Here is a 12,004-nt window from a genome sequence, read left to right on the forward strand (position 1 = left end):
ATTGTATTGTCTTGTGTAATATGATGTATACTATGGTTACATATATATATATGCCCTTACCGGTAAAAATATTTTAGGCTTTTGGTTTGATCCGGATTCTGGAAGTTAGTAATACTCACACGGGTTACACTTAAAGCCGTTGGTCATGCGTACGAACATTTCATGATTAGAAAAGAGCGCACCTTAATTTCCACACAACTTTTGTTTTATAGTTTGTGTACCACTTTTGGGTCAGTGTATCAATATATATATATGTACGTAATTTATTTGTAAAAATGTATAAGGATTGCAGTGTATTATGTTTCCACAGGAATGGCCGGTGGTGGTATGACACAAGCGATGGGCGGCTACTACGGCGCAGCATACGGGCCGCTCGGAGCCAGCATGGCAGCTGCCGCCGCTGCAGCTGCACAACAGAATGCCATATCAGCGGCACTTACACCAAATGCTCAGGTTAATATTACACTATTTATATAATTTTTAATCGCGTGATAAATTTTTGTTTTATAGTCTTAATACCTATACCTTATTCAAGTACTCTTAGTTAGTAAGTTAAATGAGTTCCATATGGAATGTTTATTCTATAGAGAAGTCCGTGCCAAAATCTGTGTCCTGAAAAATATAGGTTTAGATCGGCGAGTCTTCAAGAGTGAATACTCTTGGAAGACTCGCTCCTGTGCTAAATTATCGACGCATTAGTGAGGGACAGGCGTGCTTACAATCTCTATGCAAATACTCGTGAGAAATCATGTCACGCACACTAATAAATTAAATTTAAAATAAAATTTAAGAATAACAAAAATATATCAAATTTTGATATGCATATGTTAACTCTAATATGATCATCAATTTAGAAGTAATAGCTTAATTTAGATAAAATGTTTACCTAAACAATACCTACTAAATTAAAAACATAACGAGAGCAAGCGTACGGATACCTACTTACTTAAGTAAGCATAACACTAAATGTTTATAAATTCATGTTACAATTTTTAGTTCTGAAATAAACATTAAGAATTTAACATAATATCATAACAACTTTATAACATATAATAAATATGAAATTAAAAGACGGCGTTGCAATAACCGTATAATATGCGTAAACGAATCCTCATCATCATCCTAATATCCTCGAAACATAAACAGACAAATTATTTTCAAAATTCGAAAATGACCGTTAAAACCGGTAATCAAATTCAATTTATACGTAAAAAATCATACATCCCTTTTAATAAGACGTCGAAATTCGAAAATTATAAAACCGTTAAAAACATGTGATCTAATAAGTTCCAATTTTGAAATAAGCGCCGGCTTAAAAAATAACACGCGTGTAATGAAGCGGCAATGAGTTTACTCTTTGCATTAGCGAATTTGGATGTTGTAAAAAAAATAATTCGATACGCCTACCGAACCCAGCACCGTGAAAACTGATTCGTAATGTGCCCATATGGTGTAAAAAAATATATGAAGGCGGTAGCTTAATTATTTAATTTAATTTTAGGCGGCAGACTTTGAAGACCTTCGTCTAAATTTAAATTTAAGTAGAAAAAGTGGGGGGGGTTTTCTTTCAATAATTTGTTAGTAGCGGCACGCAGTTAGGAATTTTACTTCAGTACAGTATATTATAGTATATGGATATGAATTAAGTTGAGTTAATAAATAAAAACATTAGAAGCTTATAATACTTAACTTACTTAGGATAACAAATTAATTGGGAGAAGTCGGTTCATTGGAAACTATACATATGAATAATTTTACAGATAGTTTTAACATAAATTCATAAAGGTACGTGTGAAAATAATCACGATAATTTCAATAAACTAAACTTACAGGTATGGAGGGATCTAACTTTCAAAGCTCTTCTCTCTCAGCAATTTTACACACGCCATAAAAGATGAGCGCTGACGGATTTAATAAAAATAAATGTTACTTAGTATCTACTTATCGAATGTTTATTTTAAAGCGCTTACAAAATGCCATTCAATATAAATCAAGCGCTAACGGTTAACGCTACAGGAGGTAAAATGAACAATGTGTACTATATCTGTACTAATAATATAAATGCGAAAGTTATAACTTTGTCTGCTGCTCTTTTGCGGCCAAATCATTGAACAGAATTTGATGAATTTTGGTACAAAGCAACGACATGGGCTACCATCTTATACCTAACAATTGACTTCCAACTAAAACACTTCTGCTGTTTTTGTCACGACTAATGTATCAGTTGCAAGAACAAACAGTTCACGCTTGTCCCTTCAATAGTTTGAATATAAATCGGACCAATCTGCGAAGATACTTATGTTACGGCTTTGTACAAGCGCGGTTGGGTAGGTACTTAGACGTCATATATTCCGCTAAGCAACAATACTATTTTTGTTGTGTTCCGGTTTGAAGGATAAAGCAATACAACTACAAGGGACAATCACATCTCAGTTCTCATGATAGTTGAAGGGCAATGAAGGGAATCGTTAAAATTTTTGCGCCAATATCCATAATACCATAATAATATCATAATATGATACCTATACTATAAAAAGAGCCCAGATAATACTAAAACCTTATCCGAAATTCTGTATTCAACTGGTATAAGCTTAATGTATTTTGGTTTAATTGTTTTTCAGTCAGAAAAAGTCAGAAAGATGTAAACGCCACGTTACATTATATAACATACGACATTATGCTATTATAGTAGCGATTATTGAATACTAGATGAAAACCCGGCATCGCTCGGGTACACACATTCTGAACGCACCCGTAAACGTCAAACATGGCCGCCCGTTGAACTGTCATGTCATTGAATTCATGGATTTCTATCGAAATATCTCGATTATACGAATTTTGTGGATATATGTTACCGACACTAAAATTATTATTGTTTAACGGTCTACGAGTATAATTGTAGATAGATTTCGATCGGTTCAATAGTAGACTTGCACGAAATTTGTTATATAGATATTTATATTTAAATTAAAAGTTATAAAAACATAAGATTATTTTATAACAACACATAGTGTTACTATTGACATCTCAATTTATATATACTTGGAGATACTATCAAAGTAATTAAGTCGCACTATCCCCCACATTGTAAAGCGCCTTCACACCAAACGCGATGTAATCCGAAGCAAGGGTACCATCCCCCGCTAATTATTTTGTGACGACTCACCGCTCCCGACCGTAAACAATGGTGAGTGGGGGTTGGTACGGTGAGATTACCATTCGTTCCATAGGGACACCATGAGACGTGGGGCGTATTGGTTTATAGGTTTTTTTATAATTTAATTACTTCCATAACTTAGATAAATAGTGAATTGTGTTCGAGATTTTAATTAAATAAGATGCACCTATGTCATACTTCTTGTTTGAATTTTCGATCTCAATTGCCATTAATAATAATTTATATATATAGGGTTAAACTTTGTATCGAATACAGAGTAAATTCTTACAATATCTTATTGTATAAATTATTATTATTATTATGTTTTAGTTCGAAAACCTTTATTATTAATGACATAGTAATCCTTGCTAGAAACAAATGAAAAACAAAATATACTTACTAATATATATACTAATATATATTATTAACAATAACCAACAAATATAAAATATCCCACTCCACATACTGTGAAATCTATAGTAATATTATTATACCGACCGACGACGCCCTCACACTGCAACTAGCAGGAAAAAAAATTAAGATCATTTTATTAACTAGACATTTCTATAAAAAAAATTGCAAAGACAAATGTCAATGACCCTATTTTCGGGTTTGCATTAATTGTATTTTTTTGTTGTTTAAACTTATATCTTGAATCATGGCCACCCTATTCAATAACGCGGACGAGATGAAGTTGTATTAAGGATATGAATCAAGATAGATTCACCTGTTTGTTCAATTGTCGAAGTATTTAGTGATTTCGTTTATTATATTCGATTCGATTTATACGTATCCCATAATAAGGATGTTGCTTCCGGCACTGAGCAGGTTTTCTAAGTTGGTTAACTGATTAGAATCAAACGTTAGAAATAGATTAAGTTTAAAAAGAATAGTCTTATGAAGTAATAATTTGGATACATGAGAATTTGTAAGAATTTATTCTGTATTTACTTATATTTATTATTAAAAATAAAAGATTGAGAGGGGGGTTAATAAGTAATTGTATTATTACATATTTATATATTATTAAATATATTTTTAAATTCATAATAAGGAAGTCCCATTGAAACGCGTTGATTAAATTAGGACTGCGTTGCCTGAGATACAAATGGGAACCCGTTAACTTTTCCTAATAGTAGTTTTTTCTTTTAAATTACATTCAATTTTAATTACATATAGTCTGTCAATAGAATTGAAAATGTTTGACTTACCAATACTACTGTACTCTTTGGTAGAGTTTAATCCATTTTTTACCCGCCTAGGTAGATACCGCCCACTCATTAGATACCTACTGCCACACAGCGATACTTATTATCATTGTGTTTAAATGAGCCAGTGTAAACAAGCACAAACAAGACATAATATCTTATCCGCCCAAGATCGTTGGGGCATTGGCGATGTAAGAAATGGTTAATATATTATAGTGCCTTTATATTTCTTACTTATTTTCTTATAAAATAATATATATTTTTATCGTCTAATGCGTCTATACCTTGTTGCATATACAAAAAAAAAGAACGCGCGATCGCTTGTCACAGAAGCTTAGGCTAACTTTTTGGCGCGAAGTGTGGGTGCTTCGGACATACTATATCTGACTCGTAGAAAATATGCTGTTATAGTTGGTTTATCACATTAATAATTATTAATTTAAAGTAATAATGTTACTGTTGATTGTTACTTGTTATTAAAAGGTCGGATATTTATTAGTCTGTTCTTTGTAAAAAGTCATTTTCAATTCTAGTCGGTAAGAATTTCTGTACGAAAAATATTTCTCCGTCTCTGTTCTATAAAAACTTACATGTGAGTTGATTTAAATGACACGCTTATTCACCATAGATTGCAACCTAGTATTTAACGCATCAATGTCAACTGCAGATTAAACGTCAGGGGAAGATCGAGGAGGTCCAGGGAAGGGAGGATAGGGGAGTTTAATTGCTCAAGTTTGTGTGTCAAATAGAGATTTAATCGATTACGTTTTATAGGGTTGATTTTGTACCAATACTGATTGAACTTTATATAGGGACTTATAAGTACTTTGTGGTACTTTAAAAGTCTTGATACCACTTTGTTAAAATAATAAAACTATATATTTAGCTGTAGTATTTTATTCTTTAGGGTTAACGTGCTCAAAGTACTCTGTTAAAAAAAGATTCTAGTCCAAGTAACTTCGATACAATTTTCCATTTTCAGTACAAAGTATTTTGCAATTGAACTTGATATAAAAACTAGTGTTAGGCTGCCTATATGATAACGGAAAATGAGTTACTACTAGATGACTCTTTTTGATGATTATACGACCTTACTTGATTTAAATATATTTTAAATTATGACTTACTAGATCTATCTAGTAGGGTTCAGCCAGCGTTTACAATGTAAGCGCAAAAAATGTATAAATTTACGACATCACATTAGAAACATTTAAAATTATCAATGTTACTTAACGATATTGTCTATGTATTATATACAAAAACCTTCCTCTCGAATCACTCTATCTATTAATAAAAACCGCATCAAAATCCGTTGCGTAGTTTTAAAGATTTAAGCATACAAAGGGACATAGGGACAGAGAAAGCGACTTTGTTTTATACTATGTAAAGAAGATGAGTAGTGTATTGAGAGGTAACTGTTAGTTAATTAGTATAAAAACATTGGGAACATAATTTTCTACCAAACTCCAGTCGTACAAAGAAGGCATGTACCAGTAACAATTCCCCCTTAATCGTATACCTACCTAATAGTCCACCAATCTATACATTATCACCTCCGTAATAGATGACCGATCCATCAGGATCATTGTGCTACCTTAATAGACTCCGGGCTGTAGTGAAACGCATTTTTTCGATTAACGTGTCGAATCGAACCCCAAACTCGGTTGAAAACAATATAATCAGCTACCATTCAACGCGTGGTATCAACATGTGGACTATTTGGGCAGCGCAGACATTAGACAAGACATAAATAATAAATAAATTTTTATACGATATGAATATCTCTCTAAAACTAATGAAGTTGACATTTACAGACGATTAAAAAAAAATATATAATTACAATTATTGAATTTCTTAACCTACTTCAGACAGAATTTCACTAACACTGAATTATGAATAAATTGACTTGTATTATTATCAAGGAATCGAAACAACCTTCACTTAAAAAAAAACTAATAAAAATAGATGTTATTTTTTACTGCAGATCAAAGAATGACAGAAGTGAAAGGCACAAGCTTAGACAATATGAAACAAAAAAAGTGTTTATAAATAAATTGGCGTAAATCGAAACCAGCGCATGTATTGTCTGTTGTCTGCGTCCTCTTCGGCCGATATTAAAAATGGTGATAGTGCATTTTCGCGGGCAGGTATGGAAGCGTTTTAACGAACCATTGTGATTTTCGTATTTTATTATCTTGATCGATGATTTATATAGTTTGGTTTATTGAGCTTTCACGGTTAATATGCCGGTAAAATGGAAAATAAAATCGTAAATCTAATACTAAAAAAATTATAAAAAAAACCATACGATATGTTTAATCTGTAATGCCTTGCAACCTTTTATATGAACAACTTCAGACATTCCATTTTCAAAATTAGAATTGAATTAAAAGAAATAATTTATACAAAACTTAAGTACAAATGACGTTCATCTTTAACTGAAAGCAAAGCCAATATATTTGGTATCGATAAGCGAATTGTCGTTGATTTGGGTACTACGACAATAAATAATTATTATTGTAAATGTATTTATTAATTACATGAAAAATAAGATAAACTGAATCATATTTTATCACAGCCAAGTCGCTTTAACGCCGAATACTAAAATACCATAGTCTTCATCAAAAGTATTTTCACCATATAAATATTAATAGATCTAAAGAGGTTTTATTTAATTCATAAATAAATAATAAATTTAAAAATTATTTATACAATACATATCAATATATCATAGACTATTTACAAAACATAGTTATTGGAAGAACTCTTACAAGTGTAATAAAATACAGGCGAAGTGAGGTCCAAGGGCCGTAAACCCGAAGCTTGATGTCGCGGTGTCCGGCTAATCCTGATTTAGCGTGCTCCGTGCTCGCCGGCGTACGTTATGCGTTAACGCGGACGACACACGAACGCTTATATCGGAGAACTAGATGGAATTATACGAGAATTAATATTTCTTATATTAATAGAGAACATCAATGTTTATTTGTACAAACATTTGTTTAAAAATATATTTTTATTTGTTTTCTTTGAAGTGTCGTGTGTAAGTCCACACATTTCAATTTTCCATTATTATATTTGTTGTGCAAATCAATACATCTAAGATAAATGAAATTATTTAGTCTCTAAAACGTTTCATGTATAAACTTTGCACGTAAATTTGACCTTGACACCTTGCTCTTTTTTCCCACCCAATGTCAATGATGTTTAATTAATAAAAATATTGTATATGTTATTATTTAGTTGATATTATTACGCGTATAAAAATATTTTTAGTGTTAAGTTTTTGAGCCTGAAATTAAAATGCAACTAAATTAAAAAGTACCTACATAACTAAAATGATACAAAGAGCTACCAAGCGGCGAGATCCGTGTGTATTGCCACAAAGCATATTTTCCTCACAATATTGTGTACGACTCACTTCATTAAAAAATTTAAAACTCCGAAGTATTATACGAACGCTTTGTTACGTTAGATTTGTGTGTCTGCCCGTTTGAAGCACAATACGCTGTTTTCATTTCCATTTATATAACATACGATTCTCATTCAAATCACATCGGCTTAAGGTTCTATTTTAAGTGACAATGCTGTGTCGTAAACTGTATTTAATTTTCAGTGATTCGATTTATTTTGTGGATAGATCACATATTATAATCGGCTTATGGAATCAATAGAGGTGCTGATTTGTCAATATTTTGACTTGTTATGTTTATAACATAGAAGAGTGAGATAATTGTTTTGTAAAATATTGCTCGCCTACGCGTTTGATGGTATCAAATTCAAATCAATATTACGCTGCCGACTTTTTTTCAGTACCCCTTTTTTAAATAATTCTGAAAACGGTTTAGTTTAAATATGCGATTGAAAATCAGTTCTGATGTTTGTAACCTCATTTGAAACCAATCGGAATAGCAAATATACAAGTAAAATAAATTTGACGCGGATAAAGTCGCAGAGAACATCTAATTATATGTTAAATATAATCCCATTAAGATTATTAAAATATTGGTCTTTATTTAACCTTTTTTGTGTACGGTAAATTGTAGGTTAGGTGCAGCCGTGCGGCTGTTACTATACTTACCACGAAGATAGCACAGACTTACTACTTTAGTCCTTTTAACGCAGAAGCGTGAACGCAGCATTATATATTTACATGATTCTGTGCGTGATCGAATTTATATTTGATTCTGATTTACGGCATCTCGCTTCATTTATTTTCGATCTTATCAATTATATTTTTACAAAGAATATAACGCGTAAAGGCAAGCTTATAACAACCAATTGACACTGTGATTGTAAATCCTTTGCAAAGGTATAAAAATCCTTCTTGGACAGGGTGTTCGTTTCTAATATAAAATCTCGCAGATTTTTAAATTTGTCAATTAATAAATTTAATTCTTGCAAAGTAGTCACCGTCGTCTTAGGTTCGTAGGATTAGGTATGAAATAGCAGCCTATGTCCTTAGGGTTCAAGCTTTCCATAATAAATTTCATCAAATTCGATTCAGTGTTTTAGCCATAAAAGCATAACATACAGATAGACTATCGCGTTTATAATATAGGTATACATAAGACGTGCTATTTACAAGGTGATACGTATGAAAAAAAACCAGAATGTTGGTATTTGTTGATTTTCAGTTAAAAATGTAATTATTTAGAAACTGTACAATAAAATATTTGAGCATTTTACAGATAGCGGTTGATTAATGGGAATATACGAATTGTAGAATAATTTTATATTTTATTAAAGCTGTATTCTAGCTAACCAATCATTTTGATTACAGATGGGCTCAACGATGGACATGTCCAAGTACTCAATCGAGGATAAGTACAGGAGCTACAGCATGTATCCTGATCCATCGCGGGGCTACCTCGATTCAGCCGCGCTCTCCAAAGCCTACATGTACATGGATCAGCAACAACAACGCTCCTACCCAATGGACATCAGTAAGATGTACTCGGATGCTTCAGTCGCCATGGCTGGACTCACTTCAACGGTTAATTCAGCGTCCAGCTTATCCCCAAGGTCCCCTGCTGAATCCCCAGACACCCAAAAGACTCAGGATCGCGTTGAAGGCAGCTCCTCGTCAGGGTCGAATCCGTCCCCATCTCTACCCTACTACCAAACCTCGTCCAGCCTCCTCATGCCCCAGTATCCGGGTCAGTATCCCCAAAGCACGCAAGGCGGGCCAGAATTTCGGAGACCGTTGACTGTCATATTCTGACCTGACGTTTAATTCGGGAATTTCAATTCGAATTTCGAATGTTGATTTTGAGATTTATTTCTGTAAATAGATAGTAGCTATTCAGCCTACACTTTTTCTGATTTAAGAATCTAATTAAGTGTTAAATATATAACGTATATTGTTAATATTATTTTTTTTATTTCGCGACAAAATTTTATAAAATCACACGCACACACTTGTGTTTATGACATGTGACGATTTCTAAAGTTCCTTGATTTCATTTATAGTTTTAAATTATAATATTGTAATTTTAGAACATTGATGAAAGCTTTTAATTGTAAATTTTTATGTAAATATAACAAAAAATATAATTAAGGGATTATAAGTGTTTATGCCATCAAATACGATTTGTAAAACATATAACTATTTGTTAAATAGTACAGTTGAAATATTCTAATGGTTCTTGTAATATTTTGTTACAAGTATCCGAACGTTTTGATCAGTCATGAGCACTTAAAATTGTTGGTAATTTAAAAAAGTCCAAGCTACAACGACTACGTATATAATTATTATAATTTAAATACTGTATATAGACGAATATTCTAGCCTTAAGAAAAATAGGAACTAATGTTTGTTAATATTAAAATTATTATAAAAAATGATATTTTTTTCAGTAGGCTGCTTTTATCCAGATCTTTAGACTGATTTATTTTAAATTGTAGTTAATCGGAAACGCTTCGAACTATTTTGTTTATATTTACAATTAATATTGTAAAATAAATTTATAATTAATGTTTCGTTATAAGTAGATCGAAAATAGACAAAATATTTTTTTCATTACAATTAATAGAAATGACGCAAAGGCGTTCAACGTTGCATTTAATATAAGATGCCATAAGTTTCTTTTTTTAATGAACATAGTGACTAAATGTAATACCATGTTTCTTTAATTGATATACTTTTTGTATTCTGTTAAACATTGTTATTAAAAATATATAGAAATAAATACTATAAGAAAAATAATTTTAAATTACCCAAATTTGGGATAAATATACCAACTACAGTTACAAAAATGTAATGCTATTTTTGGCTGTATTCCAATTAATGACAAAATTAGTGTTGCCATTAAAATATTTTTAACACATTATGAAATAAATCATGACTCAAATATTGTTGGATATTTTTTTTAAACCATTTAATTATTCTCAAATTAAAATGACCATTTTAAATTGCAACGTAAAAAAAAAATATTCATTTACGACCAGTTAGTTTTCAATACGAAATATCAAAACATACCTAACCAGTGACTTTCTGATGTATCGTTCTATGTAAATTATTTATAGACTTAATTCTGTATAGCGATATGATGTGTACAATGAGACTTAGAATATATAATTATTGAAAAATTACGTAATTACAATAAATCTTTGAAAAATCGCAATCTTTTGTTTAATTTTTACATTCATATTTTAATAGTTGTTGTGTTGCCTTCATGTTTTTGATTTGTCTACAATTTGGCATTTAGTGCCAATTTTTTTTTTTTTAATTAGATATATGCCGGGGTCACCCGTTCGGATTGAAGCTATTTTTCACTAAGTTTTAAATAAACAGATACGAGAATCAATAAAAATAAACGTCAAGGTATAAATTGTTATTTAAAATCCCAAGATCATTAAAACAGTAAAACAATAAGTTTTAATAATTTTATATTAATATTAAAACGTATTTAATGGATAGAAAAAGAAAAAGAGGAAACGGTCGCCTCGAGGTAAAGCTTACTGTAAGCCGCAAAAAAAAGCATCGTTCCAAAAATGAAAACAAGAACATTATAAGAACAAGAACTCGTGTTAAGTATTTTTCATATAAAACATACATATTCTTTATTGTATCCTTTTTATATGAGGAAGGCAAATTAATTAAGGATTTACCTGATGATTAACTTCACCAATGGTCTAACCAAACACCGTCATAACCAGCCATGAGATCTAGAAAATGTTGTGCCCGTAAATACACTAAGAACCTTTTAACTGTAATATAGCTATATAGAGTTTATGAATGACTAGGATGGATGGATGATTTTGGGTTCAAACTCAGGCAAGCACCACTGTATTTTCATGTGCTTAATTTGTGTTTATAATTCATCTCGTGCTCGGCGGTGAAGGAAAACATCGTGAGGAAACCTGCATGTGTCTAAATTTAACGAAATTTTGCCACATGTGTATTCCACCAACCCGCACAGCAGCGTGGTGGAATATGCTCCAAACCTTCTCAAAGGGAGAAGAGGCCTTAGCCCAGCAGTGGGAATTTTACAGGCTGTTAATGTAAACGTAAAAATGTTAATGTAAGATGGGTGATGAGTGGGTGGTACCCTACCGCAGATGAAATGCAACGAAGAAAGGTTTTATTAACAAAATTAAAACCATTCCCCCAATATTGGTATCATTGGTAATAATA

The 12,004-nt window shown here is 31.6% G+C and overlaps 1 protein-coding gene across 1 annotated transcript in view; it reads left to right on the forward strand.

The window, feature by feature from the left end:
- Nucleotides 1-10,984, forward strand: part of LOC125077305 (transcription factor Sox-21-like) — a 48,030-nt gene extending 37,046 nt beyond the window's left edge. The window contains exons 4-5 of the mRNA XM_047689215.1: nt 311-453; nt 9,149-10,984. Of these exons, the coding sequence (XP_047545171.1) occupies nt 311-453; nt 9,149-9,589 (584 nt within the window). The 3' untranslated portion in view covers nt 9,590-10,984. The remainder of the gene's footprint in view (nt 1-310; nt 454-9,148) is intronic.
- Nucleotides 10,985-12,004: the final 1,020 nt, after the last annotated feature.

Source organism: Vanessa atalanta, chromosome 3 (genome assembly GCF_905147765.1).
Source record: "Vanessa atalanta chromosome 3, ilVanAtal1.2, whole genome shotgun sequence".
In the NCBI taxonomy this organism is placed as follows: Eukaryota; Metazoa; Arthropoda; class Insecta; order Lepidoptera; family Nymphalidae; genus Vanessa; species Vanessa atalanta.